The sequence below is a fragment of the Molothrus ater genome, chromosome 4 (assembly GCF_012460135.2).
Source record: "Molothrus ater isolate BHLD 08-10-18 breed brown headed cowbird chromosome 4, BPBGC_Mater_1.1, whole genome shotgun sequence".
NCBI classification, from domain to species: domain Eukaryota; kingdom Metazoa; phylum Chordata; class Aves; order Passeriformes; family Icteridae; genus Molothrus; species Molothrus ater.
This window is the reverse complement of record NC_050481.2, coordinates 46411552-46438268: the sequence shown is the minus strand read 5'-3', so window position 1 is coordinate 46438268 and position 26717 is coordinate 46411552. Positions and strand designations below refer to the sequence as shown.

At 36.9% G+C, this 26717-nt stretch overlaps 2 protein-coding genes across 6 annotated transcripts in view; one reads left to right on the top strand and one right to left on the bottom strand.

The window, feature by feature from the left end:
- DCUN1D4 (defective in cullin neddylation 1 domain containing 4) overlaps positions 1-15027 on the top strand; it is a 40721-nt gene extending 25694 nt beyond the window's left edge. For all 5 annotated transcript variants that reach the window (XM_036382421.1, XM_036382419.1, XM_036382426.1 and 2 more), the window contains 7 exons: positions 1324-1418; positions 3713-3783; positions 4506-4597; positions 5490-5598; positions 9935-10039; positions 10490-10592; positions 10703-15027. In XM_036382421.1, the coding sequence (XP_036238314.1) occupies positions 1324-1418; positions 3713-3783; positions 4506-4597; positions 5490-5598; positions 9935-10039; positions 10490-10592; positions 10703-10758 (631 nt within the window). In that variant the 3' untranslated portion in view covers positions 10759-15027. The remainder of the gene's footprint in view (positions 1-1323; positions 1419-3712; positions 3784-4505; positions 4598-5489; positions 5599-9934; positions 10040-10489; positions 10593-10702) is intronic.
- Positions 15028-18500: 3473 nt separating this feature from the next.
- LRRC66 (leucine rich repeat containing 66) lies at positions 18501-26641 on the bottom strand. The gene is made up of 4 exons (XM_036382697.2): positions 25758-26641; positions 23185-23354; positions 22343-22673; positions 18501-20959 (listed from the first exon to the last, which is right to left on the bottom strand). The coding sequence occupies exons 1-4, from the start codon at positions 26251-26253 to the stop codon at positions 18501-18503; spliced, it is 3456 nt and encodes a 1151-aa protein (XP_036238590.1). The 5' UTR covers positions 26254-26641.
- Between the last annotated feature and the right edge of the window lie 76 nt (positions 26642-26717).

Genomic DNA, 26717 nt, shown 5'->3' with positions numbered 1-26717 from the left:
GAACTATGACAGTAAACATGAAATATTTCTTTGAATTCCTGTCAGAATGATCTGTGTGCTGTTAACTTCTAGCTACACTTCCTCACAGCTGATAGCTGAGCTAGGTGGAGGATAGTGAGATCAGTGTCTTCTAAGCTCATAAATCTAGGTGTCTTTTACATGTCTTTCTAGAAGGATAAAACACTGATGAAGTCAGCTCCAAATTAATTTCATTATTCAAATGGTTTCAAAATTCTCCTTGATCCAGTTAGCCGCTTCATTGTCTTCCCCCATCAGGATTTGACATTGTGAGAGGAAACTCTGCATGCTTGGAACACTCACAGAGCTGTTCTTGGCTACCACCTCTAGACTAAACCATTTATTTGTTGCTCTTTTCAGCCTTTGAGCCCATGCTCTGAAGAGTGGTGGAAATGGATCAGAGAATGCATATGCAGCAGTGGTTAACTACTTGGACTGCTGAGTCTCTTTCCTCTAGCAGGCACAAATGATATTGTGCCTGTTTCAGAAGGTCTAACTGAGGGAGTGACCCTTCACATTCTGTCATGTTCTCTGTGCTTTAGGTGTTTCAGATACTAAATTTGTTTCCTTAGTGTTGTTAAAATTCCTTACACTTCTTGTTGAAGGAGAAGAGCATTACCCTGCTGGTAGTCTCTAGGGGAAGGGGCCAGCTTTCCAGATGGTTCTGTGTTCCATGATGAATGACATCCCTTGAGGTATTGTCTATGAGGACTTTCAACCTTTTTTTTCTGTGATTCTTTCATGTTACCAGTTTACTGGCTTTAGAATAATAAAAGTGTAGGTCTTGTCTCTTTTGGCCTTTATGCCTTTTGTAGAATCTTTTCCAGGCAGCAAAAAGAGTGTTTGCAGTATTCTTTAGTTAATAATTCAAAGTGCACCTAGAGGTAGGACCTGTGTTGACTGTGACATGGAATTACTCTGGCCATAGACCCACAGCTGGATTGCAGCCCATCAGCTGTCTGTGGTAATTGGTGGTGTAGGGCAAGGCCTTACTGTGAACTTTTACAGAACAGTTTGGGCTTGAATTTGAACTGACCTATATTCATTTTAGGAGAAGGTCATTACATGTGTAATGTAGTGACATTAATGTAATGGTTATGAATCAGTGGAAGTATGACAGAGTGAGCAAACCAAGTATTTAGTGTCATTGATTCTTAAGCAGTGTTCCAAATGACTGGATATGAGGACAGAATGTTGAGTAAACTAAAAGGAATAATGTTTCTGCTAAGAGTGGCTGTTGACTAAAAGATCGCTTTTAAAAAGTGTTGATTAATTAATTACTTGTTTCTCTCTCTTTTTTCTAAGTATGTATAGAAAATATGATTCAACTAGAATAAAAGCAGAGGAAGAAGAAGTCTTTTCAAGTAAGAGATGCTTAGAATGGTTCTATGAATATGCAGGTAAGTGTGAAATGCAAATTTCCTACAAGTAACAATTAAATTTATATTGGAATATGAAAATTGCATTAACTGAGCTTTCAAAAGATGGAATATAAAAGATGATTTGTAGAAGTCTTAGAGAAACTTCCCTTTATCCTGTGGGATGTGAGGTTGAAGAGTTCAAGGTTCAGTTTTGTCTTTGTCTATATCCTATGAAAAGAATACAGAAGGTGTGTAATTTGAAATATTTTGGAACATGTATTACTATTCAAATCTACAGTTAAAGCTGTACTTCTGTTGAAAATGTTGTTACCTCTCTATCATCTGCCATGTTAGTGCTGTATAGTACAGAATTAGCCTCAGAAGTGGTGTGTCTTTAATTAAAAAATCTAAAGGGTGAGGGAGGTAGTAATGCTAGTTTTGCTCCTGCTGAATCTGGTGCTGAGGGTTTCAAGCAAAGAAGTGAATGAATTCAAATATCCTGTATTAGTTTTATCAGATAGTTTTGCATCACAAGGTATAGGGAAGGTAGCCTGTATTATTTATTCTTGCCCTTGTGTATGAGAACTTTCTTCAGGCATTACTTCTAGGAATGTTAATTATTGTCTGTGGTCACAGATAATCCTTTATTAGTGAAGTTGGTTGTTGTATTTGTTTTCCTGCAAATGTTTTCTGAAAGGAAGAATTTGACGTATGGGGGAAAATGATCTCATGACTGTAAAGACCAAAAAGAAATTAAATAGATATTTTGTGTCATCTTGCAGTTTTCTGGTGATGTCTTGAATAACATGTCTAACTTGTTCTGTTTTGTCTACTTTTTAAACATAATGAAGAGTGACTTAATTTGATGTAATAAAACATTTTTTTCTCCTAATAAAACTATATAAATGAAATTAAATACTTTGAGATCTCACTTGTCTGTGGCAGTCTGTGAGAGGAGATTCAGACAAATTCAAGCCAAATCTAACCTGTTAGATTGTCTGCCTTTCTGACCAGCTTGATTTATTTTTTTACTCTAGCAACAGGCATGACTCATTTTTGTCAAGACTTTCATGGAAAGAAAGGATGAAAGGAAGGCTGTTTGTGAAAGAACTGTGGGGTTTCCACTGGATGCACACACCAAGATAAAACACAGAAAAGTGGAGAGTACGATTCTGTTTACAGTATTGAGTAACATTCTAAAAATTGAATTTTCAAGGAATAATCTCTTGTGTTCTTGCTTCATAAGTCTTCTTTATGTATGCAGACAGTAGACACTGCATTTGGGTTTTTTTTCCCTCCCTTGGTGTGTTTTTGCATAACAGAATGAGTCTTTTTAAAGGCTGTTGTGTACACTCTGAGAGCTGAGAGGCTGTTATGAGAAGATGGGAAAAGACCTAATTAAACCTTGTTATTTCTAGAATAGATCACCTAATAATAAAATACAGATTGATCTTCCCTTTATAAATCCTGTTTTTCTTACACATGTGATCTTTATGTTGGAGGAAAGTAGGCAGTTCAGCATGTATTTTTTTTCAAATGAGCCCTTTTAAATATGAGTCAAATAATTCTAACAAAATAGTTCAAATACTTAAAGTATAGAATTGCACAGTACAATTCATAATGTCTGTATAATTTTTTCAGAGTATTATAGAAATTGTAAATATCTTGATTTAAGACCATGCTTTATTAGTGGTGCATTTTAATAGCATTTGTGTTTTGAATCTTTTTTTTCCTTTTAAGTAGGCAAAGAAATAACTGTAATTCATTATTTCCTTCCTGTTGCATTTACTGTTAGACAGATGATGTGTGACCATGGTGTAACAATATGAATAAGCAGGATAACATTATATAAAGATAATATATGAGACAATGAGGAATGAGGTTCTGGGAGTAATAATGCCTTGTATCCTGTATAGCTGTACATCATGTTTTTATGTGGTTTGATCTTGTGATAAAGTAGAGATTCCAGCCAGGGCATGAGTTTCACTAGCCAACGTCCACTCATTTAATTTGGTAATATTGTATGGTGTTCTGTTAGTCTTAAGTGCATTATGGAAAAAATCTTACTAATTTACATTTCCAAGATTATCTCAGTAAATGAGTTGAAAGATTGGCAGGGATGAAAAGTTGTTTACGGTTTCTCTGTTTTCAAAGGTGAGATAAAGATTTAAGTGTATCCAAGTCTGATAGTAAGTGTGGAAATATTTATTTAATGCCAAAGCAAACAAACTGTATGAAAGTTAGGTTTGCACTATGTGATTGTACTTCTTTTGTGCTGTAAAGGACAGGCCATTTTAATTTTTAGAGATAAGTAAAATATATTTTGTTTGCAGGCACAGATGATATTGTAGGGCCAGAAGGCATGGAGAAATTTTGTGAAGACATTGGAGTTGAACCAGAAAATGTAAGTTGCAAATTTAAATAACTTGATTATTTTTTTCTCCAGGTTGGTAGGGTCAGTTGTCCTGCAAGTTTTTTTTTTCTTCACATATTTGTCAAAAGTGGTTTCTTAAGTTGATAAATAAGATAATAATAATCTCATGGTATTACCTTATCTAAATTCTTTTTTGCTTTGGTCTTCTGTGTGAGATGTGAAAAAGACTGTTTTCTTTTGGGCAAAACTGAGGTATTATATATCAGCCTGTGTTTTGATGTGTATTACTGTTAGTTCATCTAGATTTACTTATCTGCTTGAACTGTGGGATCATTATTAGCTTTCAAATAATTGATTCCATGGATTGCAGATGATGCTCATTGAGATGAAGGTTTAACAAATGTCAGGTATAGCTTGTCAAACTGATACTGAAATTTTGTAGTTACTTTGGGAAATCTTTTCTGCAGCTTTCACACCAACTCATCTTCTCCCCATTGTATTGTTTTTGAGATGACTGATAACTTGGGTAGATGTTCACTCCATGTATTTGTACTATTCCCTTCTCTTCATTTGGATTGTGTACAGATTTGCCACTTACAGGGTTTTTAAACTTCTAAAATAGTGTAGCAAAGTTCTGAACTTTCCACTTATACGAGTAAAAGCATTGGTATCCTACTAGACAGTGGTTATTTATAAAACACATGGATCTTTTTGTTAAATTCTCAGTCTCCATTTTTTTCTCATTAAAACAGGTTGTTATGCTTGTGCTAGCATGGAAGTTGGATGCACAAAATATGGGCTACTTTACATTACAAGAATGGTTAAAAGGAATGACATCACTACAGTAAGTGCCTTGAACATTCTCTGTAGTTACTTAATTCTCTATAGTTACTATATTTGTTATAGTAAACACAGCTTTTCAGAAAAAACACACTTTAGTGTTTTCACTCAACACCTAAAGCAAAGAACTCTGCCATGGAGTAGAAGTCACAAATTTTTAGCCTGATTTTTGATAATATGGTCACTTAGAGACAACTTGATGAAACCTGATGTTGCACATTTAAATATAGTTGGGTTAAAAGATCTGCAGTCCCAATAAAAGAGAAATGTCATGAGGTTTGACACTCTTTCTGTCCCCAAGGACACCAACAATCTTTGTTGCTGGATTGCGTGTATCTTTTAGATATTGCTATGTTGTTAGAGTGATGTAAAACACTAAATAATACCAACCCTTTCTGTAACTCTGCATTGCTCTAAAAGTTGCTTTCTCCAGTTAAGAGCTTAATTTTATGGCAAAATTAATATAAATAAAGTTGAATAATCATGTTTCACAGAGAGTTGGAGAAAGAACGAAGTTTTTTGACTTACCTTCCAGAAGAGAATTACTAAAACTTTGTAGGAAGTTCTATAGTTTCAGCAAGACTTTAGAAGTATTTTTCACTGCTTTGATTTGATGCTTGTTTGCCAGGTGTGGACAAGCTCTTAGCTTTATCTGTTAGAGGGTGCATTTTTTACAAAGCCAGTTAGTCCCAGTGTAAGACTTCGCTACTTCATCTAAATTTGTTTTACACTGGGTTTAATAAGGCATTTTATGCAGGCATACTCAAAAACTTGTGTCTACAGAGTGATGTGTTTTGAACAGGGTAATGGGCATACTTGTTAGAGATTCTTTCCTAGAACATCAGACATCTCAGTAAGCATGCAGACTCTAAACTCACTTGGTGCTTGTTTTGTAGGTGTGATACTACAGAAAAATTGAGAAATTCTCTGGATTACTTGAGATCTTTATTAAATGAGCCTACCAATTTTAAACTTATTTATAGATATGCCTTTGACTTTGCACGGGTAAGTACTGTCAATTTGAAATTACAAACTTTACTGTCATAAATAATAACTGGAAGACTGTGTACTTCTAAGTTTGTTTCTCTGAAAGTACCACTCAAGATTGCTTTGAACAAATGGAACAATTTGTGTTCTTAAACAGTATATGCAAGATGTCAAAACTGGAAAAGAAAAGTATATAGAATGTGTAATGCTTAGTGGTTTAATGACATGTATTAATTATATCTCTGCCTCAAGCTATTTTATGACTTCAGGGAAATTATTTAGGCCCCATTCTGTTATATATTGGAGCTTTATACTGAGTTCCCCCGAATTTATAATTTACTGTTGTTTTTCTTACTCTGAATTTTGTGAACATAAACATATATAAAACAGGAAGGCACTTCACACATTTCAATAGCTGGTAAAAATGGATAACATGATAAAAGCTGGATATGATATAAATACCGATTCAGAAGATTGTTGGAATGGCTTTAATGATGTTTTCAGTATTCATTAAAGAATACCCTGATATTAGTCTTCCTGCTATAACACATGCTTTGATGAAATTTTACCTGTAATGGAACCAATATGCATAAGACTGTTCATACTTGCAAGGAGTAATAAGAGAACTTTATTTTCTGAAATAACATTTTGAAATAGAATTTGGACATCCCTTTTGCTAATGTGATGGAGTGTACAGAAGACGTAACATAAAAAGGTAAAACTGAACCTCAGATTTCAGTGCAAGAAAACTAAAAATACTAAGAAAACTTGCACCAAAAAAAGTAGCATGAGAAAAATAAGGAGAAGTTGAACTGATAGCAGTTCTGATAGTATCTCATTAGCAACTCAGATATTTGGTACCTCAGTGCTTTCTGCATCTCAGCATTTGGATTTATGGTAGTTCACTTTTAAACAAGGAAACTTGCAGTTGAATAGAAAAAAATGCCTGGGATTAGTTAGTATGTGAGGAAAAGAAAAGCTACATCAACCTCTTAATTCCTCCTTTGCTGTATGAAGCTTTATTCTGCTAGTTTTGCTGAATGTAAAATGCAAAGGCATTGCCTAAGAAGTTAAAGATGCTGATGAAATATTTGGGATAGAGAGCAAACCTGTGCCAGCTGATGGCCTGTCAGAAGTAAGTGCAGATACTAAAAAGGTGGATAGTGTGTGTGTTCTTTTCAAGAGGTACCAAACTGGTGTGACAAACAGTGGTCTCAAAAAATGTAAACATTGAGACACAGGTGCTGTGACTTCATTTGTGACAAAAAGCCCCTGCAGATTATAGAACTTGAAGTCAACGACGTATAAACTGAGGTTCAATAATCATATTTGGCTATTATGATTATTGAACTTTCCATACTACAGACTTGGGGAAAGTCTATAGGAGAATGGCATCCAGTAAAAATAGAAAAGAACAAAGGCAGGTATATTCATAGATGGTAGATTAAATTGGGCATAACTTCAGGATCACTGAAGTGATTGGTAGAAAAAAGCTGATGGTTTCACATTCAGGAGATTGTATAATTTCTGTCCTAAGGATAATTCTTTCAAGGGAGTGCTCTATGGCAAAAAGCCACTTGTCTAAACTTCCTAAGTTTTAAGAGAAAAGGTTTTTAAAGAGTCTGTTGATTTGGCATTTGAAGTTAGTTTGTGAATAAAGATGTGTCATCAAGGTTTCATGTGGCATGCATGATTTAAGTCAGCGTAGATTTGGGGAAATAATTTATAACACCATATGTTGATATTAAGCACAGATAACATTCCTCACTCCATGTTTGCCCTTGTTACTGCCAAGTTTTAGAACATACAGATGCATCTATTGCATGGCTTAAATTGATCTTTAATGTGAAATATTAGGGGAAAAAATCTCAGGAAGAGTGTCTATCATTAGTGTAAAACAAATACCAAGATAAAATAAAGTTTTTAAATAAATTCCTTCAACTGTATCCAAGGAATGTGTTTAGAATGTAAGCTAAGAATGCAGTTGCATCATCTGTCATGGCAGATGTGCCATTAGGCAGTTGGAGGTGGGTAGAAAGGGCTTATCTGAACGATTTGTTCTGATCAGTTGTCTGAGAGAGAGAATGTAGAAATGTAACAATATAAGGCATGAAAACCCAGTGTGGCCAAAGTAAAGGCAATAGAGCCTGATTTCATTAATACTTGAGTGTGTGGGAAGAATTCAGAGTATGAAAAGTAGGTAAAATAAAATGTATTCTGACAGCAGTATTGTTTCTGCTTTAAAGGTGTTTGTGACAGAAGTATAGATGGGCTTTGGAAAGAGGATTAGTTTTTAGAACTTTTTGAGGTTGGAAATAAGTGAAAGATTTATATCATACTAGTACAAAAATGCCTTTGCAGGTTTCTTTTTCTTCTTTATTGCTAATTGAAAAGCATTGTTCATAATGGAATTTACTTTTTTTTCCCTAATTCCCTCTTGGATTTAGTGCCCAGAATGCAAAACAGTTTCTCATGTTTTCAGAATTGCTGGTCTCCCCACTTTACTTTCAAAACAAATCTGCATTAAATTCTGTCTATACAATTTTAGAACTGAGGAGCATTTAATATGAAATGAACATAACCTTGTAACTAGGGCATTCAGTTGTTGACTGAGAACTGGGATCTTGCTCTGTCAATTCCTTCATGTGTGATAGAACAATTCAGTTACGATTTGAGCTTGTTTTTTTTTAATAAAGATGCATGTTCTGTAATACATACAAGTGCATTTTTGCAGGTGAAATCTAGGGCACAATTCCCCTTGTGGTGGGCAGCTAGCTGTCTTGCAATGATCTGTTAGACAGTCCCTACATCCAGAATATCCCTGTGTGGGATATGTCCTGGTGGACAACAAGCTGTCCATGAGTCAGCAGTGTGTTCTGGTGGCCAGGAAAGCCAGTGGTTTTCTTGTGGGCATTAGGAAGGACAGTGCCAGCAGGCTGAGGGAGGTGGTCCTTCCTCTCTACTCAGCCCTGGTGAGGCCACATCAGGAGTGCTGTTGCCCAGCTCTGGGCTCCCCAGGGCAGGAGAGACATGGAGCTCCTGGAGCAGGTCCAGTGGAGGGCAATGAGGTTGGTTAAAGGATAGGAGAGCCTTGCCAGTGTCTATCAGTATCTGCAGGGAAGGTGTCAGAGAATGGATCCAGGCTTTTCTCAGTGCTGCCAAACAATAGGACAAGAGGCTGTGAGCAGAAAGTGATGCACAGGAAGTTCCATCTGAATATGAGGGAGAATTTTTTTGCTCTGCAGGTGAGCACACACTGAAACAGACTGCCCAGAGAGGCTGTGGAGTCTCCCTCTCAGGAGATAGTCAAGAACCACTTGGGTGCAGTTCTGTGCTGTGTGCTCTAGGGTGACCCTGCTTGAGCAGGAGCGCTGGACCTGATGACCCACTGTGGTCCCTTACCCATTCCATGATTCTGTGATACCTCTTAATTTAGCCTTTGCAGTCTGCTGTCATGAATAGATACACAGAACAACGTCTATGTTAGCTAATATGGAAATTTATTTTTTGTGAATATAACTTGTGAATTTGTAGCTCAAACCAAGGCATAAAAGTGTGGGGGTTTGCGTCTCATCTCTCAGCAAAATTGGTTTAATTTTGTGATAACAAATGTAGGTGAATAAACTACTTAACAAAATGGAATCATACACATACACGTTACTTTGAGATGTGCAGAAGTTATGTTACTAAATATTTGCCACTGATTAACAAACCTGCTGGGTACATATGTTCTTACTTAGCAGAAACAAAAAAAAACAGCCCTTAAGCTTAAATATGTTGTTGTTACATTGAACTAAAACTGGACAGTCCAGAGGGGAGTCTCTGTGCTAGTGTACTGTCTGCTCATTTGATAATTTAATCTGAATTCCATGTAATCAGTTAGAATAACTGAACAAAGATCCTCCCTTGGCTCACTCTCGGGCAGGGAAGGAGGTGTCAATTAGCACTGAGTGTCTATTGACAGCTCACATAGTTGTAATAATAGGGTGGGAAGTGGGGACAGCACTGCTACTCTGAGAGGTGTGGCTGTGCAGAGCATAAGTGCCAGCCTGGCTGGGGATGTGGTGGCCATTGCTGGCTGGGAAGGTCTGAAGTCAGAAATAACCTCATGCCTCATCTGCCATAACAGTGATGTTTTTATTGGGAACATCTATAAAAAGCAACATCTCCATATAACAAACCATTACCTATAAGGAAGGAAATCTTACTGGCAAGTTGTGTATTATTAAAAAACACTGCTAGATACTGTTGTATATTATTTATTTGGTAATTTATTTTGTCCATGGGTGAGCTGTGAGGGAAGTGAAAAATCTGGAATTCATGCTCTGTTTTCCTTTTTGACGTTTTCATGCAGGAAAAGGACCAGCGCAGCCTAGATATCAATACTGCTAAATGTATGTTGGGCCTTCTTTTAGGAAAAGCATGGTCCCTTTTTCCAGTGTTTCATCAGTTTCTAGAGGTATGGAATTGGAAACAGAATTATGGGGGGTTTTAATCTGTCCTTGATACTTTTAACTCGAGGTAGAATGAACAGCTAAGAATGCTGTGTTCTGATTTAGGAAATTGTAACCACCAAAGCAGCGCATACAGCTGGTTATCTTTCCTTTCTTCCTTTTCCCTAAAATCCTATGCTGTTAAGATTTGTGTAATGCAGAACAAACTATAGAATGTTATTTATTTGCTTTTGAACTTTTTTTTATTGCGGTATGTTTGCCCTCTAAAAGATGTCTTAATCAGAAGCATGATTCAACACTAGTTTCAATACTTGCTGGTTTAATCCTTTCTAGTTTTAGATGGCATACAGATTAAAATAATAAGGCACCAAAAAGTTGAAATTTTCTGTAAGAAAATCTGAGTTTGAGACAGTTGAAAATACATTTCAGTAATTTCTGTTTCTTGCCTCAAGCAGCAATCAAAATACAAAGTTATCAATAAGGACCAATGGTGTAACGTTCTTGAATTCAGCAGAACAATTAACCTTGACCTCAGTAACTATGATGAAGATGGAGCCTGTAAGTACTACCATTTGTTAATTTTCTAAAATAATTTATTTCTCTGAGCTTAATCAATCAGTGTTCTTTTACAAATTTTTGTAAAATACAGTTCTTTGATCTCTCCACAGGGCCAGTGTTGTTGGATGAGTTTGTGGAGTGGTATAAAGGAAAACAGATGACATAGGAGTTTAACTATGCACAGCCACTCAAGAGTCACTGTTACCACAGTTATGTCAACCATTAGCCATAAACTGCTATTTGTATCAAAGTGCATGCTGCTTTTCTTGCACTGCATCCCTTTGGCAAGGAACTTTTGATGTTTGCTATTTAACAAGCTAGCTATGCTTGCTGTTTAGCATTGTTCTCTTTGAAGGCTGCTTTGCATTTTGTATTTACACTACAAATTGGTGAACTTGCCAGAGTCTTCACTGTGATTATGTGTATATTGCTGTCTAAATTTTGTATATGTGTATAAAAAAAGGCTTCACCTAGGAATTATTTCTGCAGAAATGTATTGTAAAAATAATTTTGTGGCATATTTCTAATCATCACTTACATGTCTGTTGAAACTTTAGTTATTTTGTTTTTCTTTTGGTCTCAAATGTAGCATTTCAGTCTTTCTGGACATAGTTATGTGAAGAACTATTTACGGTTTCAATGTTACTATTTGAGATGCCAATTTCTGAGAAGAGAAGACATGCTGTGATTTCCTTCACCAGAATTTGCCAAACCTGACTTAATGCTTTATAGGAATGAAATATTGGTGTCTTAAAAAATATATATACATATAAATATTTAAACACTGTAATAGTTGTACATGCCACAGATGATTTCCATTTGAAGAAAAAAGTACTGACTTTTTAATGTTAAAACTGCAGTAGTTGTTACAGGTACAAAAGAACAAATTAAAGTACCTTTTAAAAATGGGTTTTAGACTTTTGTAAATTGCCTTTGGCATACTCCTTTTAATTTTTGGTGTACCACGAGTGTTTGGTCTATGTTGTGATCTAGTGACCCAATGACATTGAAAGTGCTAGCTGAAGTAAGTGGTTTGGGGAATGAAGTATGCTCACCCCTAGCACAGACATGATAAAGGTTTTGGGGATTATTTTGTTTGTAACACTAGTCTTTCCAAGGGCCTCCAGCTTCGTGTTTCTAAGTACTTAAAAATATGATATTGGAAAAAATACGATGTTGAATAGTCAGAGTATTACTTTTTCTTTCCTGTTGGGGATTAAAGTTTCCTGGCAGAATGTCCATTGCAGGCAATGGGCATGTAAGACACCAGCATTAAGTGACAGTACTTTTTAGTAGGGACCACTGCCTGTTTCACTCATCTCTGTCTGTATGGGATGGTTCTAGTGATTATTTTGGGAAAAAATGAGTGAATGAAATAATGTTGAAGTTCTTGTCTTTGCCTTACCCTTCTTTATTAATGTAATTATTGATATTTCTAAATAGGTCCTTAAAGTATCAGGTGCTATTAAACTTCTATCCCTAAGGATTTATTAAAATGTTATTAATTCATGGAGCATTTAACAACAAAGGGCCAGTGGGTGTTTTGGAACAACAAATAGCATTACTTTTCTGTAGAAATATTTTTCAAGGTGTTGGCAGTTTTGTTATTTCCCTAGAATGCCATCCAGGGGAACAGGAGGAAAGCATTTTAAGTTGAAAGTGAAATTCTCTTCTGTGTTGAAGGTTCTATCCTTGCCATCAAGTGAGGAACAACTGCCATTGACTTGACTCCTTTCAGGATTAAGTCTAGTTTAGCAAAAGCAGGTTAGTTTGCTGCCCTGGGCCAGGAGGTTGTAATTGTCATGGTACAGGTGGTCATTTGTGTTCAGATCTGTTTGTTGTTGTTCTTAGTTTTTGTTTTTCAAGCTCAGCTGCCAAAGACAAAAACTGTGTGTCTGTTTGTGTATATTTGTATATACGTAAATATACAATATTTATATACATGCATATACAAAACCTAGAATTTAATGATGTTAAGAATACTACCTTTCCTGTGAAATAGCTACATTTGGATTTCCATAATACTAAATAGTGCTTTTTAAAGTTAGTAGTGGTAAAACATACACAGTCAGTGCTTTCTCGTGTACTAATGCACATAACCTTAATTCCATGTTTGTTGCCAGTTTGCACAAGAAATTCAGTGGAGTGTGGTATTTAATGTTTACAATAAGCCTTCTAAGAATACACATCTTTTATTAAGACTTCTGATGTAAATGTGTATATTACAATAGTATTACTGTAATGAAATACCAGTGGAGCTGCTGGTTTAGTTCTTCAAAGAATGAACTTAGAAGCAATATAACTTTTAACATTAGGCCAAATTGTGATTGCCAAGATTTTAAGGGAAATAGATGTAATTGTTCTTAAAACATTAAGCTAGCTGTTGACTCTAGGAGACTGTTCAGCACAAATTAGTGTGAATCCTGCAACAAATACAAGTTTGTATAAAAGGTTTTGTATGTCACAAATAACTGAGCTTCCAATAATGGAAGCAAGAGCCAAAGACACTTTTAATCTATTACTGTTACAGGTATAGCTTTCATATAACAGGATTGACAGAAATTGGTTCAGCCAAGTGTTGGCAGTTATGCAAATGTTTATCAGAATAAAAATTTACTTAAAAGCAAAGAAATGGGGAAAGAAACCTCAGAAAGTACTTGAGTTGTATAAGCAAACAAACTTGGTTTTTTTAATTTGGGTAAAAGTAATTGAGAGTGATGGAAAGGAAGGATACATTTGGAAATGAATCAGATGCTGCAAATTTTTTCTTCCATTTGAAACAGTATGAATCTGTCACCATCAGCAGGTTTATAAACATGCATCTTCATAAAATAAACCACAGATTCAATTAAAGCTAGTAGAGACAGCTTTACTGACATTTATAGTGAACAATGGACTAAAATGGACCTGTGGTTTGATGAGCTTCCCTGTGCTATCCATCCTGTTGGTTTTGCTAAATATGCTGATAAGCAGAAGATCCTAACATTGTCTACTCCTGTATATTGGGAAACTTTTAATAGTTGTGGAAACTTAAATAACTTAGTTAATCTTGTATTTAGTACAAGTGTGGCATTTGCTTTTTTTGTTTATTATGCCATCAAATAGCTGATATAGATTTTTTTTTTTGTTTGATTGTGGGCTCCCATCCCAACCCTTATGAAAAGTAATGTACAAAGCGTGCTGTTTTCTGGGACAAGACACTTGAGAGGTCATTCCTGAAGAAGTGTTATGGGTCTTGTGCTAATGTTACTGGTGTACTGTTATTGAACTTTTAGCAGAAACTTGATGATCAATCTACAGTTCATTTTTGGTGTTTGGGAGATGTAAATTCGAAAGACAGTTAGTGAAAGGAAAACAGTGTCCAGAGACTATAGCAGTTGATGTTCTTTGATAGATGACAAACATTTGGAGCTCTTTCCACTCAGTAGTCTTAAGAATCTTTTCAACCTAAATGATTCTATTAATACTAGTAACCAAAAGAGTCCATGAATTAAATTTTTTTCTAAAGCAAAGTAACTAAGTATTTAAAGTATTAATATAATTCTCTATTGCTGTTATTTCTTCACTTTTTTATCTTTTCCGAGGAAAGCAAGCTGAAGAACATTGAAATTACTGAAATATTTATGTATTTGAGTTTTCAGTTAAAACCTCTTTAAGGTTGTTCTTAAGCTACAATAACTACTTGGGTTCTCTTTCTGTAGCCATTTCTAATTCTGTAGACGCTTCTCCCATTTTACCACAAATGTGTGTTTCATTTCATCAGAAATATTCTCACACAATTAAAATTAGTCGTAGTTTATTGCTACTTCATTAATGTTTCCAAGTTACTATTTTGAAGCACAAGAAATGGACTTCAGTTGTGTTAAGGTTTTCCCAGATTTCTGTTTACCCTTAGTCACAAGTCTCAGAAGTTGTTTGATACTCTTGGAATTTATATAGGCAGCTTTAAATGTTAGCTTGTGCCCTGGCTTTATTTATAGCTGCTAACATACCTCTTTCTAGGCCTTATATTTTGTCTTTTCATATTGTTGTAAAAGTATATAGAATCCATCCACAAACAGAATGATTTGTTTTCTTTAATTGAGACCAAAATTCAGCTTAATTTTTTTTTGTTTGTTTGCTTTTATTTTTTAAATCCTTACCCACTCCCCCACTGTGTGTGTGTGTGTGTGCATGTGTACATGTGTCCACATAGCTCCTACTGACACTGCTGTGGCAGGAACAGCAATTAACCTGTAACTGTGAATGCTTTATGTCTTAGTTACCTGGATATTACATAAATAAGGTGTGCTGAACTCCTATGACTCACAATATGATGAAAATACTATTATGCCACCTAACATGAGTTAATCCAGTTGATTTTTTTAGGTCTTTTCTTGGTGTTGTTGTAAAATGGCATCCCACAAATAAACAGTATTTGTGTTGGTTTCAGAAACTGACTTCAGATTTTTCTATGGTTCATACTTCAGAAATTCTCATATCTGAACATACATCAGCAGGCAGCTTTTATCAAATATTAGCAGGGAATTTGTGTGTAGGATCTTGTCCCCCTGGTTTCTAATAGCGGAGCAAATCCATATTTAAAACTGTTGGGAACGGGTACATGTATCAAAAAGGTTATGGTTCAAATGGAGTGTGTTGGTGTGTTCTGTATTACAGTACTGTAATACAGAAATTTTCAACAAGTGAATTTGAGTAGAAATGTCTCAAGACAAAATTTTACAGAAGCGTAATTGTTACCCACTCATCTTGGTCCAGCCTTTTGACCCACAAGGTCCTCATAGAAAAGCTGTTGATGTATGGAATGGATGAACAGATGAGTGAAAACTGAAAATTGTAGGGCCCAGAGAGTGGTGGTCTGCAGAGCAAAGTCTAATTGGAGACCAGTGACTAGTGCTGTACACCCAGGGTCAGAGCTGGGTCCAGTCCTGTTCAGCAGCTTCATTACTGACCTGGGTGATGGGGCACAGGGTCTCCTCAGCAAGTTTGCTGATATGACAGAGCTGGAAGTAAAGAAAGGATGATAAGCCAGAGGACCATACTGCCTTCCAGAGGGATCTCAGCGTGCTTGAGAAATTCCTGACAGGAGCTACCTGAGCTTCATCCTGGAGAGGTGCAAAGTCCTGCAGCTGGGGAGGAGCAGCCCCCTGCACCAGTGTCTGCTGGGGGCCACCCAGCTGGAAAGCAGCTTGGCAGAAAAGGGCCTGGGGGTCCTGGTGGACACTGAGTCAGAGATGAGCCAGCCTGTTGAGAAGGTGAGTGGTTCCTGCCTGATTCTGACAAAGTATTGCCAGCAGGCTGAGGGATGACTATTCCCTCCTACACAGCCCCAATGAGGCCACACCTGAGTGTTGTGTCCAGTTCTGGGCTTCCCAGTACCAGAGACACTGTGACATTCTGGAGAGGGTCCAGTAAAGGGCTGTGAAGATAATGAAGAAGGAAATGAAGGGATGGGAACTTCTCTCCCATGAGGAAAGGCTTACAGCTGTTCGGCCTGGAGAAGAGAAGGTGCTGTGGAAAGTCTTACTAAAGTGTTTCAGTATCTGAAGGGATGGTGTAAAGAAGACAAAGGCTCTTCAGCCAGTGCCCAGTGACAGGACAGAGGCAGTGGGCATTAACTGAAACCTGGGAGGCTCCATCTGCACATCAGGAACTACTCTCTTTTTCTGTGAGGGTTGCCATGCACTGTTACTGAGTCTCTCTTCAGAGATACTCAGAAGCTGTCTGAAAGTGTCCTGAGCAACTGGCTCTAGGTGGCCTTGCTTGGCCAGGATCATTGGACTAGTTGACCTCCAGATATTGCTTCCAACCTTGACTTAAAATATTACTTGAAGTGGATGTATTTACATTGTAATTAGAAAATTGTAATGCAGAACCCATGCTGAAGAAGTTTTTCATTGTGTTTATGTTTCTGATGAAGGCTGGGATTGGCTTTGCCAATTCTCAGAATGTAGGCTGTTGCTTACCTGTATTTATCAGAGAGAGGGTGAGTCACAGTCTTCTCTACCATGAAGAATTTACTATCCAAAAAAGTTTGTTTTATTGATTATGTGTAGGTTAAATGTGCATGTCTTCTCCTTATATTTAAGGGTTATTTTCCAGCCCAATTTCCAGCATATTTAGGAAAGATTGAAATGCTTTGTACCCACAGCAAATAACTTGACAATTATCAAACTATTATGTGTTTGAAAATGGGAGTTTTGTTTCATCCTGATTACTGCATTTGACCTATTAAAGAGCAATTGCTAATGAAATGAACTAATATTAAGGAGAAGCAGCTGAGTTTGAATTTGAATGAAGATGTGATATTAAGAATGGAGAGGTGAGTAGCAAAGGACAGTGGCAAGATTTGGCAGCCATACAAAGATAAGTTTGAGATGAAACATAATATTTTGGCAGTAGAATGAATACTTTGCCACATGTTAAAATCCCACTATAAAAGAGTGAATTTATTTTGTCTGACAAGAACAGAAACTTTTCCACAACTTTATGGCATAAAAAGAATCTTAGAAATCCTGCAGCTTCTCACATGTAGTGTACTGTCTGCCTCATCACCACAGCATTCTCATAGTCAGAAAAAAAGGTGAGAAAATAATTTTCCACTTTATATTTTGAAATCCTATTGGACTGTTGCACAAGCAAATGGCAAAACATTTCAATGTATGAGATACCAATAGAGCACTCGAGTGTGTTTTTTCCCCCATGATTCACAAAATTGCCTTGCTTGTATAGTTAGATTTCTTAACATGTTAGTAGCTGCAACAACCAAAAGGTGACAGGCCTTGGAGAGGTGTTAATGATGTTTGAAGATCCACAGATACCAAAAACAGTGAGTCAGTGCTTTTTTCAGGCATTGCATTTTTAAAGTTGTTTTGGCCACAAAGAACTTGTGTGGATAATGAGCTTTACTGAAACTGGCAGTGACACTTTGTTCTTAATTTTTTCTTTAAAGGTAGTTTCAGTGATGTAGTGTGCCAATGGACTTGCTCCTCTTGTGATGGAATTGAAATATGTTCCTTCTGTTTGGAGTTTTTAGGAGTTAATTGTCTTTGTGAAAGAGTTTTCCTAGAGTTGTAGCCAACATCCTGCATTTTCCCAGAACTGGGTCTGCTCCCTTTCATGATGACATTTCCCTTCAAGGACTGCATCAGTGGTACAGTCTGTTGAAAGGGCCTTGGGCTATGTTCAGAGGTAAAGTTACCTTTCAATTGCTATCTTTTGGCTACTGATGTTTTAAAATAGCAGTTTTCAACTGCTCTTGATTTTTCCCCTCTTAAATAAAATTCTCAAGTGGATATAGGATCCTTTGTCTCTTTTAAAATTACCTTGCCTGTGTCACCACATCTGCAAACTTCACGTCCCATTATAGCTACATTTCTATAACTGATGTTTCTGCAGAATTGAACTCTATTCTGTGTCTTTGAGAAAGGTGGTTTTCTCTCTTTTGCCAAGTTAAAAAGTAATTTTTGAAATGTAATTGAATACTTCTTGGACTTTACTTATCTTTGCAACACTAGGAATTCAGAGATAATCCACAAATCTGGTTCAAAAAGCAGAAGACAATGGTATGTACTATTTCACTGTATATATAGGTTGAGTCTCATAAGAAAACACAGTAATAGTAATAAATTTCCATATTGCATTTATTTTAGACAAAAAGACAAAACTGAGTATCTGAAGCAAATTCCAAGGGAAATGATGTATTAGTATCAACTACCACTAATGAGAAAGTAAATATAATTCGGCAAAAGCTTTGTTAATACTCAGGAGTAGCTTTTTATAAAGTCTATTCTTGATTTTTTTACAAGTACCCTTCTAAACAGAAGTAATTTCACTTTAAAACAAAATAATGTTTGCACCTGCTGTAGTGACATAAACTGTGGGAGCTTAGTATTACCGTTTTGTGTTTCAGCTATTGAAGTTTGTTTTCCTGCTTTGCAAAATATTAGCAAATCCATCAAATGCTCTTTTCCTCTTAACAAAAAACTGATTCTGTCCCGAATTTGTCCGACTTTTCTGGCTAAGATTTTCACTGGAATTTTGGAGGTGTTCTCCAGTTGTTGCAGAGTGGTTCTCCAGTTCTGACAAACTAGTGTGATCCTTCATCTTGCTGGATTCAGAGATTTCAGTATTTCCTGTAGGCTTTTGTGGGAAGGAACATGAGCTGTATGGTGTGCTTTCATTGAAGAAACCTTGTGGGATTGAGAAGGAATATTCATCCTCATCACTCTGATCCAGTTGGAAGGGATCATCTGTCGTGTATTCTGACTGTGTTTTCCCAGAACTATGAAGATGCAGCAGAACTGCTGTAGGACTACAAGACTGCGTTTCTTCAGGCAGGCTGTGATTGCCGATATCCTGCAATTCTGTGAGTCCATCAGAATTTTTCTCATCAGAACCTCCTTGCATTTCATCTACACAAGCCTGCTTCTCCTGTGGTAGCAAGTCATCTTGCTGTGTAACAAACATGAAATGTTTTTCAGCTGTGTGTTCAGGCAGCAATTGAAGAGATGATTTTTGGCTGGAATGCAGCAGTGATGGTTTTTTTACAACTTCATTCAAATCAGTATCAATGGGAGCAAAAATAAAGCCATTGTCCTCAGATGTACTCGTGTTTCTTTGTAATGTAATGTCTGCTTCATGGTTCTTTTCAGGGGAGTTCCTGGCTATGTGTTCATCTGTGCTTCCTGCTGGTGCATTTCCTTTTTGTTCTGTGTGACTGAAAGTGAGGGAATGCTGTGGTTCTCTGGGAAGCAGAGAAAGCTGCAGTTCATCCCCTTCAGAAGTTTTCTCTGTGTCATATGTGGGAAAAAGTTTTAACTTAAGTACCCTGTTACCAAAATCTGTTCTTTGACTGTGGAAAGAATCAGAAATAGAGTTTTCTACTGTTGACTCTACATTAGTAAAATAATCAAATGTAACTGGAATTTCTTGACTTGAAGAACAAACTGTATCTGGATCAGACACGCTTATGTGGCTACTGCTTTTATCAGTGTAAGGGGATGCTGTTCCCTGCATGGTGGTGTCTGATCCATAATTAATAGTGGTTTCAAAATAGGCACTGTTCTCATCTTCATTTTTCCCAGTCTGCTGAAGTTCAGCAGTATTGTTTGGAGACTCTGGTGGTGTTACAAACTTCTCAGTTCCACTGTCTGTGTTGGCTTCATCTAGAGGTGACTGACACACTGGCAGGTTGTCACTAACACCAGGATGTTCCACTTCAAAGTCTGCTAAAGAACTACAGTCACTCATTGTGAATGGAGTCCCTTCAGCTGAAGAACTGTCACCAAATATATCAGCTGTAGCATCTTTTTCATCTGAATGTATCCTTTTACAGTCATGCTCTGTCATGGGAAATTTTTCTATTGTTTCATAGATGCCTAACTTCTCAATATCTGCATCTCTTCTGAAGCTACTGGGTGAAATAAAATCTCCAACATCACTAGGTATATTTTTGTTGCCATTTAGACAAAGTTGTTCTTCACAGCTTTGCCTTCCCTGCATAAATTTTCTAGTGTGCCTGGGTTTATTATGTGAAAGGGCACCTTTTCTTTCTGGAGAATCTGGTGTAGCTTTTGTGATCTCAGACTGCAGCAGACCAGAGTTGTTTCTTACTTTGCTGTTTGGTGTTATTTTGTTGCTGTTCTGGTAATCCGTCCTTACAAAAAATAGTCCAGTATCATAAACATTTATGCTTTCATTATTGTCACTACTAGTTTGGGCTTTTGAAAACATTGGTATTTTCTTCATGTTGATCTCAGTATTGCTTTGTTTCTGGTACTCTGCTTTGGGATTTGGTGAATGTACACCACTGCCAGTGACATTTTCATACACAGTAGAAGCTTCTGTAGGAAAAATTTGTGTGTTCCTTAAAGAATTCTTAGGACAATTGAACGTATTACGCTGCATATTTGTTGGCTTGCTTGCAGAAGAGTCTCTGCTCAAGGTTTCATCTGAAAAAGCTTGGTTAGAATACGTGTGTTCTGAACCTGAATTTTTGTTCCTGCGCATGAGTCTCCACAGGCTCTCCAGGTAGGGTCTAGCAAAAGCACCCAGACAAAAAGCACAAACAAATGTAATGAGCACAGAGAGGGAGACAGCCAGTGCAAAGTTTGGCTCAGTTTCTTTCTCTCTAAAAAGAGTGTCCCTGGTTTTTCGAACCAAAAATGCTGACACTCCTTCTTTCACCTCTATATTGTAAATCAGATATTTCTCTTTTGTTGTATTAAAAAGACACAAATATAATCCTTCAGCAGTTTTCTCAGCATTGTATATCACTAAATTATTCATTTTATCCAGTGTCATATGAGGAAGACTGTGATTTTTTGAAATTCTGCCCTTAGGTGTCCACCAGGAGACTCCATTGCCTGAAATGAAAGAAAATACAAACTCAGTCTTTGTTAAAAGCATAGTATACTTGGGTATGTTGTTAAGAATATACTCTGGACTATCTTTCATAATTTTAACAGTTTATTATAAGCCTCATTTTCCTTTTATCCATCCTAAGTGATTTTACATGGTGTGAAGTCTGTTAAAGCATATTACAGGCCTGTCCCACTGTCTCCCATCTAAAAACACAGTACATGTGGGTCTTAATCGTAGACTTTACAAGAAAAATGGTAATGTGAGGAAGTAGGTCACTGAAATAATCTAAGCAAGTTCAGAGTTGTTCTAGAAACACCTCCTGATCTTCCTTGTGGAAGAGACATCTACAGCCAGATGCTCTGCAGCCTGGCCATGGTCACTGTGTGCACCTGTGGGATAAAACATCACCTCTTAATTGCCAGTGTTTCAATCACTTTGATTTTCCTGTAGTTCCTGATCTGACTGCAGCAAAAAAAGTCTGTAAATCAAGGGTATTTGTACAGACTGAGCAATTGTTCCAAACTTGAGCTAGTGTGGGCCATGGCTGGTTGTTGGCTTTTAGCAATTTGTTTCAAAGTTGCATTTTTGGCTTTGTCTTTGGATCAGCTTTTGTTCCCAGCTGAGTTTTGCTGCAATCCAATGTGTTGATTTAATCCAGGTTTCTGTCACTTTTCTTGTAAACAGAGCAGGTGGCATTTCTGGTAGGTCCTGCATATTTTCACTGGGGATGAAGTATTCCCAGGGGAAAGCCTTACCACCTCCAAATGCTATTAGTCATTAGAGTTAAACCATTTTGTCTTATGGCACATGGCAAATACACCTTCTGCTCTGAGTTTGGTCTTAGTTTTCCATCTCCATAGTAAGTCTTGGCTCTTTAGATTTTGTTGCTTATACCTTCAATGTTCTTTATTAATTTTAAATGTAAGTGAAGTGTGTGCTACAGTGGCTGTACTTAATTAGAAGAACTAGAAATCTTCTTCCCTGCAAATAAACCTTCAATTAATTTTGCTGTAACTGAATACTGAAAACTATTGCATCCTTCTTGGTTTTCTACATGCCTCAGAAGTGCCACCCTGCTGTTCAGTCCTTTGTTTCAGTCCAAAATGAACCGATACATTTGCAATGCATTTCTTACTGAAACTTACTTGTATGGAATTTAGCATCACTTCCTCCTTTAATGTAAGGAAGGAGATGAAGACTCAGGAAACCTAACTTTCAAATATTCTAAGCAGAATGCTACTTTCTAATGAAATATTTTTGCATGTTAAATTGTTATTCAGTTAAACAGTGTCTTTAGAAAGACACTTTTAAAACCAGAGTTATTTGATCATTCTGCATTCATTTGGATTTTAGTAACATTTGAATGGAGTGCCTGATTTACATACCCCTAATGTTGTCCAAGTTACAGGTCAGCACTGATGTGTTCCCTGTTGGGATTGTAGCCCTTCTGAGCACAACATTGTGCCTGCAGTTTAAATGGAAACTTGAAAGATACAGCAGAGGTTTCTGGGGGTTGTTGGCAGACTTATTGTAGGAAAGGCTCCATTTCTGCCTTGTGGAGTCAAAGACAAAATGAAAGAACTGTTTAAAAGCATTTAGCCTGCAGTTAAATATCCAGGCATTCTTTGAGAAATACACTTCAAGCTGAAAAAAGTTCAAACTGACTAGTATCTGTGGTAGAGGGATTGTCAGAGCATTTTCACGGAGATCCACGACCTATATGGAAACAACACAGAATTAATTTGATAAGGCTTACAGTGGAATTCGTATTGCAACATCTTACAACAGTGATTCAGTGTACAAGCAATTCTGATTTCTGTGAACCTGCTTAGAATTTCAGTAATGTTGTTTTAAGCTTTTTTAATGTAGATGAAAAGTTTAAATGGTGGTGTTTAGATTTCTGCCATTGTAGACTTACCTGTGTGAATAGGGAGCTGCAGAGCTCTTGCCATGGAAGGAGTGGGGGTAGAAAGGGACATGTATTGTTATGGATTGGTTTGTGGCATAAAGAAATTGTGAATTTATGGTTATATCTATTACATTTCAGCATGTGTGTTTTCCTACATATAAAAAGGAAATATATAAAATATTATTTTCACCATTTTCTCTAGTTTTTAAATTCTACACTAGTATTATAATCAGAACCATATAATCATGCTGAATAGTTGGTAAATAATCTCTTTAATGATTACCATAAAATATTGAAACAGCTGTATTGCTTTAAAACCTGTAATTTGTTGAGATCTCTGAAGGCATCTGGATGAATTTTAGTTATCTTGTTGTTTCGCAGGTCAATGTCTTTCAGCTGTGAGCAGTTTTGAAAATCCTTTGGATCAATCTGTTGTATGGCATTGGATGACATATGGACAGTTTGTAAAGACTGCAGGAGGCCTAGCCCTAGGAAGAAAAAAACCCTATTTTATATTTCATTTTTTTGCTTTCTCAATTGCATCAAGTGTTCTTTATAAAATTCTTTGCCACAAGATTCCTTCCATTCCTCACTATTGCAATGAGTGGCTGCAGCCTTTGTGTTATGCCTTTCCTAATCAGGGGTTGTCCCATTCTAAAAGCTGCATAGCATCAACAGCTGGCACATTAAAACATTCACAGTCAATGAATTCTTAAAAATTGACACTTTCATAAAAGCCACTAGCATTTCTTTGTGCTATCAAAATTATTCTGACTTTGATCTCTGTACTTTGAGCAAGCTTCTCTGGAGAACTGGAGGTAGGATATAGAATAGAATATATTGAGTTGACAAGATCCAAATATGCTAATTGCAAGTAAAAGAGATGCAAAAGGTGATACTGTATCTCCTATCCATTTGGATGTGCAGTTTTTTGGGAGTTCTTCTTATGTGGAATTACTTGAACTGTATTCCTAGGATGTAAAACCAAATGAAAACAAAACCATGTTGTTGCCTATGCCTATCTGCCTGTGAATTACGAAGCATGACAGTCTATTCTTCAGTGTATCCTAGCTACAATGACATCCACCTTGCATAAAGAACACTTTTGTTTGCTGGAGACACCTAATTGTTTTGAGGTGCTGTGAAGGCAGCCCCTGAAGCTCCAACGTGCAGGGTCCAGTGGAAAGGCAGGCACTTGAACACTCAGCATGCCCACTGCTGCTGAGTGCTCAACACCACAGTGCCACTCTGAAGTGATTCTTGATCATACAGCATTGTTGAGAAGCTACGAGTTCTTAACAATTTTGCCCTTGGTGTCACCTTGTTTACCAGTAACCCTCTTTTCTCAGACAGCAGTTCTGTTTGCTGAGTAATTGATCTTTGGGTTTATTGTGAAAAGCAGAGAGAATGATTCATTCCTGGTATAAAACTAGAGGTGGGTGCTAGGAAAGGCATACAGTAGTTCTGACACTTCATAAATTCACCAGTGTACCTACATGAGGAATTGTACTGTGCTACTTCCCTGAATTTACGTTTGTGCCAAAAATATACACTGGTATGGCAGCAGTGGTCAGCAGCCTTACTCCTGGGGTGGGTGGGGAAAGGTGAGGGAAGGGTTTTTCTGTGGGAGACTTCTGGTATAGAACTGCATATTGTGTTTTCTTTCCAGAGCTTAAACCTCAGAATTTTAGTGAAGTCTTCTGGACAAGAATAGGGTTCTGAACATGTATTTAAATGAATATAGGATTTAAGTATAACTTGAAGTATGGTGGTATCATGCACAGCAATTTGAACTTAAAAACCTGAGAGTCTCTTATAGAAGAGGATTGATCTGTCTGACCTTCTGAGGCATCCTATAATGGCCAGTCATATTTATCTAAATCCAATGAAATCATTTTTATCTGTATCAAAAGAAATCAAATCTTAATAGATATATTTTAAAATGTAAGCTTTTCTATACTGTCTATTCAGATAGCTTGTCTATACCGACACTACAAAATCATTAAATGAAACGGGTTTCCTGTGTGCCAGAGAATTATTTAATAGCATAAAAGGAGAAAAATGGAACTTTCATGATCCATGTGTAGGGGCAAATATATTATCTTTGTGTGACTTTGTGGGATAAGTGGCATTTTTGTTTGTCATCACTTGTCCTCCTGTATTTTCAAACTCATGAATCCGATGGTGTTATCAGACATCAATAAATTCAACATATTGTACAGGACAGGGTTGCTCATCTGGTAGCTTCTGCTTCATTTAAACTGTTTGGTCACTGTGACTCATCGCTGGATAAGGCTAAGCTGCCCAGCATAGTTCAGTGACCAGCAAAGCCCTTCTCAAAGTCTCTTGAAGACTTGCAGCCCTCTCCTGTTACACCAAGATGTCGCTGTGATTGAGTATTAAATGGCACTGAGCAAAATTGTTAGCAATGAACAAAATATATTTTCCTGTCTCTGAAATACCCAAACTACAGTAAGTTTTATTTAAGAGTGTTAATTTCCTTCTGAAGGGTAGTATGAAATTAATGATCTGTAATTTTTTTGGCGTCAAAGTCCACGACTGGGATGTGGAGGCTGGTAGTTTTCTAAAGATTCATACTCCCCCTTTCTATACAACAAGTAAGAGTACTGCTTGGGCTCCCTAAGGATAAAACTGGTTATATTTGATTGCTGTTAATGCAGTACAGTTGCTAACACTGCAATAAAAAACTTAACAAAGTAAACAAACAACCGATTTACTTCCACCTCTGTATTTGCCAGTGGAACTTTCCCCCACCTTAAGTATAATAAAATGAGAAAGTCACAGTCTGGATTCAGTAAGATGTATGAATTAAATCCAAAGCCAACCTACCCCTTGGGAATCAAGTCCTTAAAGATTTTTGAAATGCTTACCTCTTGGAACTGTATTAAGATTGTTTCTTTCAACTGACAATACTTTCAAAGCAGGCAGGAGACGATCAACAATGCTGTACTTTTTAGATCCATGTGCAGGTGCAGGCATTTCCAGTGTGAGGGTGTGGATGGCATTACCACTGAGGTTTAGAGTTTCTAAATTGGGTAAATTTGTACAAGTAGTTAAGGTGAGTTCAGAAATCAGGTTGTTACTGAGGTTCAGGTGTTTTAGCATCCACTCTTCATTTCTTCCATCAGAGCACACAAAAGTTTTAATATAATTGTAACTCAAATCAGCTGTTACTGCTGTTTGTGATGTATCTTCTGGAATAGTAGATATTCTGGTAAAAGAGCAATTGAGCAAGAACTGCCCATCCCACCGGCACTCTGAATGGCGATGTGTAGCAGGAAGGATCCGCTGGGACTTGGCTCCCACTGATCCAGGAAGATTAAAGTAAAGGACCACAGCTATGACATGCCAGTGATAGTTATCCATAGTATCTATATGTAAAATGTACAATTATGGTTAAATTCAGCACAACACGGATAGAAAGCATAAAGAGTTTGACATTAAAAAAAATCAACACCGAATAAGCACAGCATTACCAACATTCGGCCTTGAACATTCAGTTTTGGAGTCTTATTTTCAAAAAGAGCATTCATAAACTGGTAACCTCCCTCCTCCCCCCATCTATCCCAAAAACAATTAGAACCTTTTTTTTTTCCTTTTCCAGCCTTTTGGTCGAGAAACACAACTTCTTGGGAGCTTGAGATCTAACAACAGTGGAGACTTTTGAACTCTGCTTCAGGTATTGCACACAATTACACTGAGCAAAGTCCACTACATACAACCTATGACAAACAGGTGTGGAACAATTTTTATACTTCCAGCTGTCATATCAATAACACAACAATGTATTTTAATGAAAAACCATGTTCTTACAAATAACACTTCTGGAC

What these genes read in the sequence shown, in the direction of transcription:
- LRRC66 (XM_036382697.2), bottom strand. Translation starts at nt 26,253, where the DNA reads ATGGATAACTATCACTGGCATGTCATAGCTGTGGTCCTTTACTTTAAT. An exon ending in GAGATCTCAACAAATTACAG is followed by an intron (nt 22,674 to 23,184) that starts GTTTTAAAGCAA and finishes GTTTCCATATAG; the next exon opens with GTCGTGGATCTCCGTGAAAA. An exon ending in TAACTTGGACAACATTAGGG is followed by an intron (nt 20,960 to 22,342) that starts GTATGTAAATCA and finishes CTTTCATTTCAG; the next exon opens with GCAATGGAGTCTCCTGGTGG.